This window comes from Seriola dumerili, unplaced genomic scaffold (assembly GCF_002260705.1).
Source record: "Seriola dumerili isolate Sdu_G_001 unplaced genomic scaffold, Sdu_1.0 BDQW01000859.1, whole genome shotgun sequence".
Taxonomy (NCBI): Eukaryota; Metazoa; Chordata; class Actinopteri; order Carangiformes; family Carangidae; genus Seriola; species Seriola dumerili.
The window spans coordinates 266,995-283,729 of NW_019175114.1; the positions used below are offsets into that span (position 1 = coordinate 266,995).

General features: G+C 45.1%; 2 protein-coding genes and 6 non-coding genes across 11 annotated transcripts in view; 1 reads left to right on the plus strand and 7 right to left on the minus strand.

The window, feature by feature from the left end:
* asph (aspartate beta-hydroxylase) overlaps positions 1 to 9,193 on the plus strand; it is a 30,585-nt gene extending 21,392 nt beyond the window's left edge. For all 4 annotated transcript variants that reach the window (XM_022766481.1, XM_022766478.1, XM_022766479.1 and 1 more), the window contains 18 exons: positions 932 to 976; positions 1,282 to 1,311; positions 1,399 to 1,431; positions 1,608 to 1,643; positions 2,033 to 2,080; positions 2,279 to 2,365; positions 3,556 to 3,597; positions 3,697 to 3,782; positions 3,883 to 3,969; positions 4,052 to 4,202; positions 4,879 to 5,015; positions 5,129 to 5,227; positions 5,512 to 5,601; positions 6,214 to 6,351; positions 6,466 to 6,601; positions 7,013 to 7,104; positions 7,311 to 7,444; positions 8,802 to 9,193. In XM_022766481.1, coding sequence (XP_022622202.1) covers positions 932 to 976; positions 1,282 to 1,311; positions 1,399 to 1,431; positions 1,608 to 1,643; positions 2,033 to 2,080; positions 2,279 to 2,365; positions 3,556 to 3,597; positions 3,697 to 3,782; positions 3,883 to 3,969; positions 4,052 to 4,202; positions 4,879 to 5,015; positions 5,129 to 5,227; positions 5,512 to 5,601; positions 6,214 to 6,351; positions 6,466 to 6,601; positions 7,013 to 7,104; positions 7,311 to 7,444; positions 8,802 to 8,952 — 1,622 coding nt within the window. In that variant the 3' untranslated portion in view covers positions 8,953 to 9,193. The remainder of the gene's footprint in view (positions 1 to 931; positions 977 to 1,281; positions 1,312 to 1,398; positions 1,432 to 1,607; positions 1,644 to 2,032; positions 2,081 to 2,278; positions 2,366 to 3,555; positions 3,598 to 3,696; positions 3,783 to 3,882; positions 3,970 to 4,051; positions 4,203 to 4,878; positions 5,016 to 5,128; positions 5,228 to 5,511; positions 5,602 to 6,213; positions 6,352 to 6,465; positions 6,602 to 7,012; positions 7,105 to 7,310; positions 7,445 to 8,801) is intronic.
* trnai-aau lies at positions 2,792 to 2,865 on the minus strand. Its single transcript has one exon. It is a non-coding gene; the product is annotated as a tRNA-Ile (tRNA).
* On the minus strand, positions 3,314 to 3,387 carry trnai-aau. Its single transcript has one exon. It is a non-coding gene; the product is annotated as a tRNA-Ile (tRNA).
* Positions 4,747 to 4,820, minus strand: trnai-aau. Its single transcript has one exon. It is a non-coding gene; the product is annotated as a tRNA-Ile (tRNA).
* On the minus strand, positions 5,948 to 6,021 carry trnai-aau. Its single transcript has one exon. It is a non-coding gene; the product is annotated as a tRNA-Ile (tRNA).
* On the minus strand, positions 7,761 to 7,834 carry trnai-aau. The gene has a single exon. It is a non-coding gene; the product is annotated as a tRNA-Ile (tRNA).
* Positions 8,185 to 8,258, minus strand: trnai-aau. Its single transcript has one exon. It is a non-coding gene; the product is annotated as a tRNA-Ile (tRNA).
* Positions 9,194 to 12,116: 2,923 nt separating the features above from the next.
* LOC111237429 (clavesin-1-like) overlaps positions 12,117 to 16,735 on the minus strand; it is a 6,828-nt gene continuing 2,209 nt past the window's right edge. The window contains exons 4-7 of the mRNA XM_022766520.1: positions 13,415 to 13,589; positions 12,892 to 13,002; positions 12,291 to 12,514; positions 12,117 to 12,195 (exon numbers count right to left, since the gene is read on the minus strand). Of these exons, the coding sequence (XP_022622241.1) occupies positions 12,117 to 12,195; positions 12,291 to 12,514; positions 12,892 to 13,002; positions 13,415 to 13,589 (589 nt within the window). The remainder of the gene's footprint in view (positions 12,196 to 12,290; positions 12,515 to 12,891; positions 13,003 to 13,414; positions 13,590 to 16,735) is intronic.

Below are 16,735 nucleotides of genomic sequence, written 5' to 3' on the forward strand. Positions count from 1 at the left end.
TTTCCTTTATTTATGTTAGAGATAAAATATTAGCAATCATTAAAATTAACCCCAACTTAATATATTTCTACATTTTCTGTTTGTGAAATGTTGTTTTCTTTCAAAGTAAAATTCCGTTTTCTGACTGATTTAAAGCTCCATCCAGTCTAAAGGTCCATGTGTAGTTTGATTAAAACCAGCCGTCAGGACTTCTGGAACTTTGTGATGTCACAACAAAGCGGTCACCAAGCCCCGCCCACCTGGACCCACCATCCAAACCTTGCAGGATTTGGTTTCTCTGAGTGTTTTTACCTGAAATCTGCCATATTTTTATTGGATCACTCAGAAAACAGTCAGCCAATCAGAAGAGAGGCTCAGAGCCTCCTCTCTTCTGATTGGCTCACTGACCTGTTGTTACTAGAGCTGCAGAGAGAAGCCTGAGAGAGGAGATGTAAAACTACACTGAGATGGTTTTTTGGTTCTTAAAACCACAAATTTGTAAAAATCTATTTCCTAATATTAAAGGAATAAACAGATGAAGAAAATAAATGCTGCTTTTCTATGTAGCTGCTGTCACAGACGAACCTCCGTCATATCAGAGGTGGAAATAAACAAATTGTTTATGTTTGATTTTAAAGGCTGATATCATGTTAATATATCAGGAGACTGTTGATTGACATGAAGGTGAAACTTTTACCTTGAATTTAAACGTAGCAGTGACTCTGACCGTCTCGCCTTCAGGTGATTGGTTTGGGTGTTTGGCTTGTTACAGCTTCACATCTGCTGTTTGTGTCCTGGTCACTCGAGACTCTGAAACGTCACCTGATGTTTAGTGTCGTGTCCCCCCCCCCTCCTCATCACCACCACCTTCCACCTGCTCCCACTCATCCTGTTCACCTGCTGCAGGACTGTTTGTGTGTCTGTTTTAACTCGTGTGTTTCGGTGTCTCCAGCTGCCGTCCCGCTCCCTCCTCCGGTGGAAGACGACTTCGTACCAGGTCCGTTAAACACAGTCTCTTCTTTTCTTTTAATGCTCTGACAAAGAGTCACATTTGGATATTTAATCCTTGTTTTGTAACAGCTGCAGAATTCTTATTTCTCTAGTCTTGAATCTTCAATTCTCCTTCTACATCTTTTCATGAAATAAATGAATAAGAATCAGTTTCAGTTTGTTTTAAGTGACTTTCAGATGTTTCTTTAATGTCAAAACTTTATTTTCTTCCTCTGGTCTTTCAGAAAACATAATATTTGATTCATTCTTCAGTCTGTGTGTTATTATAATGACTCTGATTCTCCGTTGCAGATGATCCTCGGGACAGTGCACATCCATATGGTCAGTAAAATCTCCCAGCTTTAATAAATGTTCGTAGTTCTCAGAATAATTTCCTCCTGTTGGTTATTTTCTTTCTCCTTGTTTCAGAGGAGGAAAGCAACACGATCGACACCACAGGAGGTGAGACGTGACGTTAACATGACGTGACCTTCATTAGCTGAAGCAGCAGATGGTGGTAGAGACCACGGCACCATCAGTTCTTTAACTAAGAGACGTTATTGAAACAGATAACTGTGTTTGTACAGACAGAAACAAAGACAGACAGTTGATGATGTTTTCTGTGTTTCCTGCTGCAGTTTTGGTCGAGGAGCCGCCGGCGGAGGAGAGTGTCGGTGAGTCAGACACACTGAGGGTGTGGAACTAGTTCAGTTTGTTATTTTGATTTAGTTTTATTTCTGGTTTCTGTCTGTTTCCAGTCTTTATGCTAAGCTAAGATAACCAGCTAAGCTAACCAGCTGCTGACTGCTTTAATGCAGATTTAAAGAAGAAAGGAATCAAACTGAAAATATAGACATGAGTTACATCTCACAGGCTGAAAAATCAAAGCACTAAACGTGTTATAAAAATAGATAAAGCTGGTTTTACAACACTCTGACTGAAGGTGTTATCCAGCGTTATCACTGAGTGATTATCAGCTCTGATAATGAGCTGGTGTTTTAATGTGTTAATGACACCAACGAGGAGTCGTTAACCGTCGTATTGTTTTGTGTTTGTTCTGCAGTGGAGTCTGCACGGCATCTGACCAGCTCCAAACTCTCACAGGAAGCAGGTACAGGTTCTTTAACGTAGCTGGTACGTTTGTTTGTTGTAGTTCTGTGTTTTTTTACTATGTTTTTATATTCAGTCTGGAACATGAAGGTTTTCAGGACTGTATGATCCACAGACACGTCCTGGAAGTGCTCAGACTCTGCTCTGGAAAGTTATGAAACTCATAAACGTCACTGAATTGCTGTGTATCTCCTGTCAGAACCAGTTGTGGAAGCAGAGAACCAGTCTGAACCAGAACCACAGAGTGAGACGCCCAAAGAGGCAGAGAGCGTCCCAGAGGCCGAGGGTGAGCCACAAAACATAACATCTGTTTTCAACTTCTTCCCCCACACTGATGATCTTTGCCTGTGATGATTCAGAAGCTGTTTGGCCCGTACAGGGTTCAAACCCGTGACCTCAGCACCACACTCTAACCAGCTGAGCCGACCTGCTCTTTCTGACCTTTGTTTTTTCTGAGCGTTTGGTATTTTAGAGTTTTGTAAAGGTGTGATCTCTGTGTTTGTTTTTTAAAGTCAACATATGTTGATTTAATGCTTAAAGGTGTCAGCTGTTTCTTGTGTCCACTCTTTGATTTCCTTTGTACGACAGGAAGTTGGTAGATTTCCTGTGTTGTGAGTCATAAATGAACAGAAATCTCTGCAGGTGTGAACGGAGGGCTGGGAGGTTTTCTGTGTTTGGGATTTGAGCTCAGATGCCAAACTCAAAAGGAACTTGGCCCGTACGGGGATCGAACCCGCGACCTTGGCGTTATTAGCACCACGCTCTAACCAACTGAGCTAACCGGCCATGTGAACTGGCCTGGCCCCTCTCCATTATGGCCTCCATTCTCCATAACTTCAGTCATTAATAAAATGTAAACAGGTGAGTTACAGAAACAGGTGTGATGACGGAGGAAATTAGCTGTAGAGACCAAGAGACCTTTGTCTCCCCCCTCCCTCACAGATGGTAGAAGGTCGGTGCTTGAGGGAAAGATGGCTTCCTCTACAGAGTCGGGACTTTGGGACTTTTTAAATGTCTGTTCTTAATCATAAATTATGAATCCTGAATTCTTCTATGAAATCTTAAAATATGGAAAATGAATCAGGTTTTTCTGCAGGTTGAATTATTCTGTCATGTAGTTATAAAACAACTCAAACAAACTGGACGATGTAGAGCCTCAGTTTTGATTTCACAACTTCCAGTCCTTTGAACGCCCCTGGTTTCACTGCAGCTGAATTTTGACTCAAAAGCTATTTGGCCCGTACGGGGATCGAACCCGCGACCTTGGCGTTATTAGCACCACGCTCTAACCAACTGAGCTAACCGGCCGTGTACAGGAGTCACTCAGTCAGTCAGATCAGAGTGTGGTTGTGGTTCTACACATCTGTAGTGAGACTTTGATTCTTTCTCTTCCTTTTCTTTTCACAGCTGTTTCCAGACTCTTGTCTTGGAACACTGTAAATATTAAATGTTAGTCTCTTTTCATCCATGTTGCAGGAACAACAGAGAAACAAGCCGAGGACAGGCTGAAAGAAAAAGGTAAAAACCGATAAAGATTTAAACAAACTGAAGAGAAATGTGTTTTATTCCTCCTCCTTTGATCCTCTCTTGTTCTCCCCGTTTCTCTCTCTCCTCCAGCAAAGAAGAAGAAACTGAAACTGTTGAATAAGTTCGATAAAACCATCAAAGCAGAGATCGATGCAGCAGAGAAGCTTCGCAAGAAGGTACAGACGTGACGCTGACACCTGTTAGTCTGAGCTGGAATCAGGAACACGGACGTCAGTAACTGATGCATTTACATGTGTTTGTTAATCTCTGTGTCAGGGTAAGGTGGAGGAGGCGTTAAGAGCCTTCGAGACTCTGGTGCAGCAGTATCCACAGAGCCCCCGCGCTCGCTACGGAAAGGCCCAGGTGCTGCACAGTACGACAGCACAACATACAGTGAAGTGGTGCTGTGTTAAAATGTTGTTGATGACGATCCGTTGACCTGCAGGTGGAGGACGACCTGGCTGAGAAGCTGCGTAGTAACGACATGCTGCAGAGAGCCATCAACAGCTACAGAGAGGCGGCCGAGCTTCCTGACGCAACCTCTGACCTCCTGAAAGCTGCGCTGAAGAGACGAGCCGAGAGACAGCAGTTCCTGGGTAACACAAACACTGTACAGCTACTTAAACTACCAATAGATACCCCACTGCCCCTCCTGTGCCTCTCTCAGACATGCTCTCCTTATTCAAAGCACTGTAACTCGTCAGGTGTGATTTAGATCATTTGTCATGAGACTCCAAACTTTACAATTCAAGGTACAAGTTTAGTGGCTTAAAATCTGTTTGTATCCGGTACGGGGATCGAACCCACAACCTTAGCAACTGAGCCAACTGAGCTAACCGGCCATGCAAGTGTGTGTCCACTCATCAATTAAAAAAATCCAATATTGATTATTCAAACTTAATCAAAGAATGTCTCAGTTGATTAGTTTTTTAACAGAAAAGTGACAAAGATAAAGACTTTCTCTAAATGACCTCAAACCTGTCAACACACATACATGCAGCTACCTCAGCTAAGCTAATATTAGCTAACACTTACAACATGTGTTACATGGATGTTGGAACATTTGCTGAGTTCTTCATTTAGACACTAAACTTCTCCATCACTGTGATGAAGAGCTTAGTGAGTAAGATAAAGTATATGTGGCCCGTACGGGGATCGAACCCGCGACCTTGGCGTTATTAGCACCACGCTCTAACCAACTGAGCTAACCGGCCGTGGAGACAGCTGATTGAAGAGGGTTGGAGTGTTTTAATTATTTTCTCTGTGTCTCAGGTCGGATGCGAGGGTCTCTGGCGACTCTGGAGAGGTTGGTTCAGATCTTTCCAGAAGACGTCAGTCTGAAGAACGACCTGGGCGTCGCCCACCTGTTACTAGGAGACAACAAGGGCGCCAAGAAGGTGTATGAAGAGGTGTGTGTCGGCCGCCAGCCGTGTTAAAGTCGTGTTTGTTCCAGTGGGAGGAGTTTGTTTGTTTGTTTGTTGTTAACTTTTCACTGATTGGCTGCCTGTCCTCTGTGCCACAGGTTCTGGCGGTTGCCCCCGGCAACGGCTTCGCTAAAGTTCACTATGGTTTCATCCTGAAGTCAGAGAACAAGATTGCAGAGAGTATACCATTCCTGAAGGTGAACACACACACACACACACACACACACACACACACACACACACACACACACACACACACACACACACACCTTCCTGACTTGTTGTTTGTTTGTAGAGAGTCTTCAGGTGTAATCAGACCTTGAGTTCATGTTTTCTAAATACACATCTGTATCTCTGTCCTGAACATATTGACCATGAAACCAGTTTTTAAGAGTCTTTGAAGAAAAAAATAACTTTCCAAAAACATCTTCGCCTCAGTGATAAAAACTCATCATGAGATTCACTTCCTGTTTCTCTGCAGGAGGGTCTGGAGTCAGGTGAACCAGGGACGGATGACGGGCGTTTTTATTTCCACCTGGGAGACGCTCTGCAGAGGGTCGGAGACAACAGCGTGAGCAACACACACACACACACACACACACACACACACACACACACACACACCTGATTATTTTACTCATTAATCACTTAATTCTAAACACAGATGCAGAATACGCTTTTAAAATGTACAAGCTCTGATCAGGACAGTCCTGCAGTGTTACCTGTCAGCCACAAGGTGGAACCAAAGGGTTAACCAGACAGGCTGAACCCTAACGTCCAGATCCACAATCTATCAACAGCCTGCAGACGACTTCCTGCAGAGTCCACTGATGTTGGAAAGTTTTACGTTGTACAGACAGAACTTGGATTTGTAATAATTGTTGGTTTTTGCTGAGTCTTCTGCTTTAAAAGCTGCTTGGCCCGTACGGGGATCGAACCCGCGACCTTGGCGTTATTAGCACCACGCTCTAACCAACTGAGCTAACCGGCCATGTTCATGAGTGATCATCCATCCACTCTAAACTGTCCTGTTTGAATCCTGATGTGGAACCTTCATCCAGATAAATGCAGATATAAAAACCACTGACTTCCTCCGAGGTGGAGATCCACGCTCGGTCATTCCTCTGTGTTTAACTTTAAGAGATCAGTTCTCTACAGCGTTCCTCTGTGTCTCTGTCTCCAGGCGTATCACTGGTATGAGCTGGGTCACAAACGAGGACACTTCGCCTCGGTGTGGCAGAGATCTCTGTACAACGTGGACGGACTGAAGGCTCAGCCATGGTGGACGCCTAAAGAGACCGGATACACCGACCTGGTCAAGGTACGCTGTCCGACTGTGTGTGTGTTTACATGTGTACAAGGCAGGTTTCTGAGAGTGTGTGTGTGTGTGTGTGTGTGTGTGTGTGTGTGTGTGTGTGTGTGTGCGTGCGTGCAGACGTTGGAGAGGAACTGGAAGACGATCAGGGACGAGGCTCTGGCGGTAATGGACCAAAACACGGGACTGTTCATACCTGAGGAGGAAAACCTGAGAGAGAAAGGAGAGTGGGGCCAATACACACTGTGGCAACAAGGTACACACACACACACACACACACACACACACACACTGCTGCTCACTTTTCGAAAGCGCCTTCAAATGCTTCCTTCTTTTCCTGGGCCCAACATATCCCAGGATTCATTGCAGGCTGGTAATAAAAATAATATGACAGCAAATAATAATAATACTGACAACTGTTAAAACCAAGGACCTTAAAACCTCAAGCTTTTGTGAAAATCCTCCGTAGACCAACCGTCTCTCTTCAGCTCACGTCCTCTGACCTGGGAAACAGCTGTTGTTGTACATGTAGTTATATGTCTGTGTTACCTTCCTTGTTTATCCTGAACTGAGAGGAGTCTCACACACTTTAAACTGTAAACTAATATAAAGTTATAAACTGACTGACGAATGAAAACACAGAAAAGTTTTCACTGTGTTTGTTCAGGGAGGAAAGTTGCAAACTCGTGTCAGGGCGTCCCGAAGACCTGCTCTCTGCTGGACAGATATCCTGAAGCTACAGGCTGCAAGAGAGGACAGGTACACACACACACACACACACACACACACACACACACACACACACCTGGGCTCTCACACTGATGTGATCTGATTATAGGTCAGTTTATAAGAAGCATCTGGTTTTAATCTGCCTCTGTTTGCCTTTTTAATATATATGTGTGTGTGTGTGTGTGTGTGTGTGTGTGTGTGTGTGTGTGTGTGTGTGCGTGTGTGTGTGTGTTCAGATTAAGTTCTCAGTCATGCAGCCAGGTACTCACGTGTGGCCTCACACTGGCCCCACTAACTGCAGACTGAGGATGCACCTCGGCCTCGTCATCCCCAAACAGGGCTGCAGGATCCGCTGCACCGACCAGATCAGGTACTGCTCCTCCTCCTCCTCCTCTTCCTCACCTTCATCCTCACCTTCTCCTCTTCTCCTCATCCTCCTCCTTTTTGTCTTTTTCTCTCTCCTCTTTTGTGTCCAGTGTTTTGACCTTTTTGTTTTTATTTTCTTTCTTGCTTCACCTCCTCTGCTCTCCCTCCCTCCCTCCTCCTCCTCGTCTTTCCTCTTCTCTTCTCCTCCTTTCTTGTCTTTCGCTCTCCTGACATCGCTCCGTCTGGATCTCATTTCTTGAACCAAACTTCACTGTCAAAAGCAAAGAATTAAGAACTGAAGTGTTGATTCAAAAGGGGCTTGGCCCGTACGGGGATCGAACCCGCGACCTTGGCGTTATTAGCACCACGCTCTAACCAACTGAGCTAACCGGCCATGTGACACTGGCCCCTCCCCCCTCCGTCACAGATGGTAGAAGGTTGGTGCTAGAGGGAAAGATGGCCTCCTCTACAGAGTCGGGACTCTGGGACTTTTTAAATGTCTGTTCTTAATCTTAAATTCTTCTGTGAAATCTTAAAGTATGGAAAATGAATCAGGTTTCTGCTGATTGAATTATTCTGTCATGTAGTTCTAAAACAACTCAAACAAACATCAGAACAACTTCGCTCACAGATCTACAGAGATGATTTCTTCTACACAGCTCTGAGGCTTCAGTTCCATATCTGTTGAGTTTCTTCTCTCTGAACTGAAGGAGTTAGTCTCTGATCAATGGCTGAAAAGGTACTTGGCCCGTACGGGGATCGAACCCGCGACCTTGGCGTTATTAGCACCACGCTCTAACCAACTGAGCTAACCGGCCATGAGAGGAGAAGCTCACTTGTTCACACCAGACCGGACAAAAACCATGTCCGTGTCCTGTCTGCACGTGCGGTTGGTCAGCTGCTAATTCAGGTAAAAGGTAAAACAAGGTGACGGTGGATTGGTTCAGCGGAAACAAACAAAGGCAGCAAAGTGAGATGTTTTCTTAGCGGTGATGTGTCCGGATCTCTGTTTGAAATATTAGAGAAAAAATCAACCTGCACATTGAACAACATCCTGCTCACCGCTCAGCATCACAGTTTATTAACTAACGCTTCCGTCTCTCGACCTTCGTCAGAGGTGTTTTATTTTCCTCATGGTCACACACCTGGACACAAGATGGTGGAGCATCATCTATTTAAGATCATAAAACACCTCTGACCAAGGTCGAGAGAGACCGGGACGTCGGGATATTCTTCTTTACGACAGTAAAGTGCACCTGCACCTGAGACGTGTGGATGTTTTATACCTTAAAACTTAAGACTTTTCCTCCATGTCTGAACATATGGCTGACTTCTTCTCCTTCTTCTGCGCTGTGTGTCAGGGAGTGGGAGGAAGGTAAAGTCCTCATCTTCGACGACTCCTTCGAGCACGAGGTTTGGCAGGACGCCGACAGTTACCGCCTCATCTTCATCGTGGACGTGTGGCACCCGGAGCTGACGCAGTACCAGCGCCAGACTCTGAGCCCGATCTAGACCGGGAGGACCGAGGAGCAGGAAACAGACGGACGGATGTGGACTGCGACCCTGGTAAGAGTCTTGAAGGATTCTTCCTCTGTGGATAAAAAACTGTTAAAAACACTGACGGCCTGAATCTGAGAGGGAGCGGAGACGTTTGACCGACGAACTGACGGGATTTTTTTTTTGTGGATAAACTACTAAAACTGCAGAAGACTGTCGGAGGACTGAAGGATCTTAATTTGAAAAAAAAAAAAAACGAAACGTATTTTCTCCTGGGTAATACTACTGACTTGTCCTCTCACCAAAAACAAACTGAACACATACGGTACCTGTCGTAGCTCTGCTTGGACCCGGTGGTTCCCGCGCTCATGGAAATCTTTCAGCACGATGGAAGAATGTATTTTCTAACTCTGGAAACGAGTCAGGTTTAATGTTAAAGGTACAGATGTTACAACACCAGCTCTCTGGAGTTGAACCACGTTGAAACACTAAAACAGATGAAGAAAAGTTGGAGGGAATCTCCCTCATCACAGTTAGAAGAGAATTGTTGTTGCTGCGTTTGAGGGAAGCTGTAACTTTAGCTCGACCACTATGCATCTTTTCAGTTTATCAGCTGGGTTTTCAGTTTCACCTTTTCATCACTTTTGCACAGTAACATAAAAGATGATTTATATTTATATAAAAAATACAGAAAAAATTGCAACCACAAAAACAAAAGTGTGTGTTTGTTTCTTCACTTCCGCTTTGAGCCGAGCGGCTCCCGATCCTTCATTCTGGTCTTTTCATCACGTGGCAGTGAAACCCGCGAGCAGAAACAGCAGAGGTTAAAGTTTGTACAGTTAAACACGACTGCAGTTAAAGTTTCTTTACTTGAACGTGAAGAAAAAACCTGCAGCGGAATCCAACGGTTCTTTAAAATGAGCGGCTGTGCAGTTCAACTGTGGCTTCAATTCATTTCATTTATGTTGGATTTTAAACGTTTAAAAGTTCTACAGTTTAACCACAATATATTTTATTGAGTATCAGTTTAAGCTGCTGTGACCAACACCTGCACATCTCACACTTCTTATTTCTCTGCTTTTGGACTTTTATTTGTTTGATTACAGAAGCTTCATGTTAAAAGTCTAAACATGAACGGACTCAGACACAGTTTCATTATTTATGTGACAGATCTGAAGGTAAGAGGAACTCATTAACTCATAATGTTCAGTCATGAGTTTTATTTGTTGCTCCAACAGGAAACGTTCCTGTTCTGAGCGACGCCTCATTTTATTCCAAGTTAACACAGGAAACTCAATCAATTTCACCATGACTTTCAAAATAAAACCCCCGCTGTTAAATGAAACGCAGCACGACCACATTGGTGTAAATGTTTACTTCTATACATTCATTGAAAGGAAATACATTACATTACAGTCGAGTGGAGATCAGATCACTGCTCAGTGTAGCCCTGATGATGAGTCAAACACTGCAAAAAAAAAATCGGCACAAACTCGGCGAGTCGCTCTGAGTTTTTACAAATAATCTGTCCAGATATTTTTGAAGTGAAATTATCAACCTGCAGATTTTCAAATATGATTTTAAATCAAATTCTTTTCTTCTGCAGGCTGTGAAGATAATTTCACTTTAATTATCTCGGGATAAGACCGGCCAAGCGTGACACTTTTTCTTTTTTTTTTGCAGTGTAATAATACTATAGCAATAATATACAATCTTCAAATAAGTTAAATTCAATAAAAACAATCTTTCCCTTCACTGCAGGAGAGGTTAAAGGTGAGAGTTTGGCTTCCTGTGGTCTCTTCACAGCACGATACGATTAGCAGGAAGAGGATTTCACCCTGGTAGAACAAACAGTGTTTCAAGTCTTCATGCATGTTTTCATCCGGTTACAGCGTCAGTGGTTTCTTGTGGAGACGAACGCGGTGCTTTTATTTTTTAAATGTTTGTGCGAAGTCGGTCTAACTTGTCGTGATTCTTGTGGAAGTGGAATTTATTTATTTTTCTACCAAAGTGAAGCTTCCTCTGCATCGTCCTCAATGTTCCCGCCTCTGTCAGATTTATTTCTGTCACATCATAAAGTCCAAAAGGAGACAAAAACATTTTACGTTCTTGAATCATACGTTGGGGGAAATCCTCCGTAAAGAATTCAGACTGGTGATGAAGCCTTCAGATTTAGACTCGCAGCTCAAGATAAATGCTCTGTCTGAAGCAAGGATTATTTAAACCTGGATTAAATCACGTTTTGTTTGATCTTTCTGTTGCACCACAAATTTAAATCTAAAATAAATGAATTAGCAGAACAATTATGATCATAAGTCGTCCAGCAGTTACAGAGCAAGATTTAATAAACTATGATTAAACTTAATAAACTTAATCTGAGTTTAAATGAATCTTCGTTGGTGCAACCGGCTCTGAATGATTCTTATTTACTCACTGGTTTGATTGTTTTGATTTAACGTCTTCTTCCACAGTCTGAGGGTTAAATAAAGTTTCATCACATTTGAATCTGGGGTCACAGTTCACAGAAACGTCACGGCATCACATTCCCGCTCGTTTCTGACAGAGTCAACGACACTCGGCGATGACGCACAGACACCTCAGGGTGTCGTCACCGCCGTGGACATCAGGAGAGAGAGGCTCAGCTGGGAGGCATTGGACGGCTCAGAGACAGGGCAGACTGTGTGTGTGTGTGTGTGTGTGTGTGTGTGTGTGTGTGTGTGTGTGTGTGTGTGTGTGTGTGTGTGTGGACATGTCTTTCTGAGATTGTGTCAGGTTTACGGACGAGGGAATTCATTATGTCAGTGAGTGTCCTCACAACAATAGAAAGACCAACATGTGAGTGTGTGTCTGTGTGATGTAAAGAGAAGAAGATAATGTGTGTGTGTGTGTGTGTGTGTGTGTGTGTGTGTGTGTGTGTGTGTGTGTGTGTGTGTGTGTGTGTGTCAAAGTGGACGTTGTAGTTTGTTCTTGTCTTTAAGAAGTGTGTCAGACTAAATCTGTGCATGTGTGTCACAGATCTTAGTGTGTGAATATGTGTGTTACTCTGTGTGTGTGTGTGTGTGTGTGTGTGTTACTCTGTGTGTGTGTGTGTGTGTGTGTGTGTGTGTGTGTGTTTCTGTGTGTGTGTGTGTGTGTGTGTGTGTGTGTGTGTGTTTCTCTGTGTGTGTGTGTGTGTGTGTTCAGTCCAGGGCCAGTAGCGGCGTGCTGGTCTCTCTGTCGGTTTGTCGGAGAGTTCCTGGTTCAACGGCCGACTGAGACCTGAAACACACGAGTGTGAGTGAAACTCTAGAACATTATATCACGTGATCATCACATGACATGACATCACTCTCGTCCCCACTCGTCCTCCTCACCTCTTCATCATCTCCTTGTCTCCTCCTCCTCCACAGTTCTCCCTGACGTGCAGCGCGTCGTACGTCAGCGTGTACTCCGTCTCGTCGTTGTAGTCGGGTCCCAGCAGCGTTCGCGCCCAGATGCCCATGTCGTACGGCGGCAGCGTCCCGCCGAACTCCGACGGCAAACACTCGGGCTGGATGAGCTGGTGGAGCGAGTTCAGGTTGTTACCGTGGAGGAAGATCTGAGGAGGAGGAGAGGAAGAAGATGAGGAGACAAGGAGACGAGAGAAATAAGAAAAGATGAGGAGGCGAGGAGAGGAAGAAGAAGAGATAAGGAGACGAGGAGAGAAAACAAGGAGACGAGAGGAAGAAGAAGAGATGAGGAGGCAAGGAGAGGAAGAAGAAGAGAGAAAAAACAAGAAAGGAAGAGATTAAGAATCAAAACAGAAGAACAAGAGAGAAAAAGAAAAGAGGAGGAAAAGAAAAGGAAAATGAAGGAGAAAGAAAAGAAGATGATGTGAAGAGGAGGAGAGGAAAGAGGAGCGAAGGCTGTAAAGTATGAACTGAACCGAGGAGGAGAGAGGAGAAAAAGGAAGGAGGAGGATGTTTGTGTGTTCACCCTCTTCCTGGTCTTGTCCTTGAGGAAGGGTTTGATGATGGTGTACATGGCGTGAATGTACCACGGCTGGTTCACAAAATGGATTCCTCCGAAGCGAGCGGGAAAACTGTCCTGAGGACGAGACGAGGGTCGAACAGCTGATCAGAGATCTGAGACATGACGCCGCCGTCACACAAATAACACTGATACGATGTAATACAGTGGTAAAAACAGTGTGTGAGTCTAATTAAGTATAAATATAATAATCTTATCACGTTAATACTGAGAAAATGTTCATCTGTAAAGGTTAAACAGCAACGAATCTTCACTCATAATTCAGCAGCAGTGCAGGTAAGAAAGATGAAGTAACATCAGTACTTCAGCGTTATCTCCTGTAGCTAAAGATGCTACGTTCAGCTAAAACCAGCGACTAGTCGTGTCCAAACAACTGAGACTCCTAAATCCAGTTTTCAATCTGTACGAGAGAGACGGTGGCGTGTCCTCACTCGGAGGTGACGGAGGTTCGGTTCGTGTGGTTACTGACCTGAAGGCCTTCGATAGCCAGCTTCAGGATGTTGGGCGTGAGCTTGGACGCCTGTTTGAAGGAGAAGTTGCTCCAGTCGATGATGAGGATGAAGCCGTTGATCTGGAGCTCCGGGTTTTCTATCAGGACCTCCAGGGAGAGCAGGATCGCCCGCAGGATGTCTGTGAACGAGTTCCTGGTGGAGGGAGGAGGAAGAAGAGGAGGAGGAGGAAGAAGAGGAGGAGGAGGAGGAGGAGGAGGAAGAGGAGGGGGAGGAGGAGGAGGAGGAGGACAGAGGAGCGAGGCAGGGAAGAATAGAGGAGGGAGTGGAGGCCACGCACGGGAGACGTGAAGGGTGGTTAGGGTGAGGATCAGAGTAGATGGAGGGGAAGAGGAGTAGAAGGAGGAGGGAGGGAAGGAAGAAGACAGGTGAGGGTGATAGTAGGTAAGGAATGGTGTGAGGACGGATGAGGCACGGATAGAGGTAGGAGGGAAGAAGGAGCAGGAGGCAAGAGGAAGAGAAGGGGAGGGAGCGAGGAATGAGGACAGAAGTCGGAGGAGGTAGGGAGAAAGAGGAGCGAGGAGAAGGAAGAGGAGGGATAGGAGGAAGAGAGAGTAGGGAAGGGAGGGAGGAGGAGGAGAAGCGAGGGTGTATAGAGGGAGGAGGAGGAAGAGCGAGTAGGATGGAGCGTGAAAGAGAGGGACGGAGGGGTATGGGAGGGAGTGTGGAGGAAGAAAGGAAGAGTGAGTAGAGTAGGAGGAATGAGAGGAGGGAGGAGGTAAGGAAGAGGGAGGAGGGAGGAGAAAGAGGAAAAAAGATGCGGGGGAAGATGGTGTGGATGTGAGGAGACGAAGAAAGAGGAGGAGCAGGAGGTTTGTAGTGAAAAACGTGTGTGTGGTGTTTTGGGGGTTGGGGGGTGTTTTGGGGGTTTATTTGGTTAGGGGTTTCAGGTTTGTTTAGGGTTTTTGTTCTGTTAGTAAAATGTGTCTTAGAATAAAAATGAGGTGAATAGATATGATCTAAGAAGAGAGTGAATCATTAAGAATGAGTGTCGAGGCTCCTTTCGATGCTTTTAAGTTACTGGCAAGGCTCTGTGATGTGCGCAAATTATTTTTATTGTAGAGTGGACAGAATGTGGCTCCATTAGGATCTCGTTGTTGTTGTTGTTCACGTCTCAATAGCTCTGTGTGTGTGTGTGTGTGTGTGGTGGGTTGTGTGTGTGTGTCGTGTGTTGGTGTGTGTGTGTGTTTTGTTTTGTGTGTGTGTGTGTGTTGTGTTACGCTGTCTGGTCGCCAGTTGGAGGGCCGCGAACCATGGATCAGGATTCTTTCGACCATGTTGGAATGCTGAGTCTCCACACGCCCGGGAAACCGTCATGCAGCCGCTCGCCTTACAGTACCAGGGTCAATCCACCTGAACACATCACACACACACACACACACACACAACACTTTCGATGCACGCTTAAATCACACTATGTGAACGTGGCCAAAAAGTTTGCAGACACCCAACATCACATGTGCCATACTACACATTGACTCAGGAGCTGCCGCGACTTGACGTCGTTCTGGAACATGTCGAGGCTTTCCGTGCTGCCTGGGAACTGGAAAGTGACTGGGCCAGCAGCCTGAACCGTGCTGGTACTTCACCTGGTCGAACTTCTGGCGTCTTCAGGCGAAGCGGAGGGATGAAGTCGTCGTTTTCCGTCGCAGTGAAACCATTGATGTCAGGCCGCGTCACGATCATGTCCCCGGCACCTCGATTCAGCAACATGACGAGAGAAGAACGTCATTTCAGGTCGGGGGACGCTGAGAAACTGAACGCTCATCGGTTTAGGAGGAGAGAACAGCGAGGGAATACAAAACTGTTTCATCTCATGGCTCATTAAGTCGTCCCGGACAACAGCACGACACAATAATTGATCAGTGTTTGGACTGATGCTCAAAGTAAAGATGTTGGTTGCACTCTTCAGACGACTGTGAGTCGGAGCCTCGTCTCACCTTTCATTTATAAAATCTTCATTTTTGTCCGAAGTGACGTGGAAACCAGAAGGTCAGCTCCTGAGCCACAGCTGGATGAGAAGGTTGCGTGTTCCACTGAACCCACCGCTGCAGGTGCAATTCGATGTAATCATGGTGAGACGAACGTCGAGGTGAGTGAGTGATGAATGAAGCAGATTGCAAGTTGGAAAACTTGTCGCGGCTGTTGATCAAACTGTGTTAATTTAGAACGCACACCGCAAGCTTTTCCTTCTGTCTTCATCTTGCAGTCCTGTGTGAACATTCATTCAGTTTTTGAAATTTTAGATTTTCTAATCTAAAGCAAAGCTCAAACTCACATAAACTTAAAGCTGCCATATTTTTCTTCTTTCTTGCTGTGTTTTTATTTGCAAGTGTTTGATCCATAAGAAGATATAAAAACCATCTCAGTGTAGTTTTACATCTCCTCTCTCAGGGCTCTCTCTGGAGCTCTAGTAACACAGGTCAGTGAGCCCATCAGGAAGAGAGGAGGCTGCCTGAGCCCTCTCCTTCTGTATTGGCTTGACTGTTTTCGTGAGTGATCCAAATAAAAATAGTAGCGATTTCCAGGTAAAAACACCTCAGAGAAATCCAAATCCTTGGCAAGGGTTTGGATGGTGGGTCCAGGTGGGCGGGGCTTGGTGACTGCTTGTTGTGATCATCACAACGTTTCCAGAAAGTCCTGGAACAGGCTGGTTTTTAAGAGCCTCAGTTTTTTCTGTATATCAGCTTGTGTGCATCTTCTCTGTGGACTGGAGGCTTTTGATACTTTTCACACGTATTAATATAGAAGCTGAGAGCTGATTATATCACACTACACATGGACACAGACCTTTTACACCTGGAGGAGCTTTAAGTACAAGAAATCAAAAGAAAACGGGGTTTAAAACGGCAACAATGAAACTGCAACATCCTGCTTGCACGTCCAGGTGTGTTCAGAACAGGTGTGTTACGACAGGTGTGTGCTGTAGCTGTTTACTACGCTGCCTGGATGTCCTGGTGCAGAGTGTCGGTTTTCGTTCAGGTGCCTCCGCAACGCGCTTTCTTCCGTCGTCCTCGGAGCTTTACGGCGGCGTGTAAGGTGTGTTCCATGGTGGATGTTGTACTGTAGCCCACGCTGACGGTTGACACAAGGATCAACAAGGTGAGCTCTGTTTTTTTTTTTTAAAACTTTTTGTGTCCAGGTGTTGTAATGAAATTCCGAAGGACGCGTAGTTCAAATGATCAGTTTAGTTTAGTTGTTTGAGGTCTTTGTAGTGGCTCAGTTGTTTCAATTACATCGTAGTTTTTGGTGGGTTAGAAAACGAGTGTTTGTTATTTTTA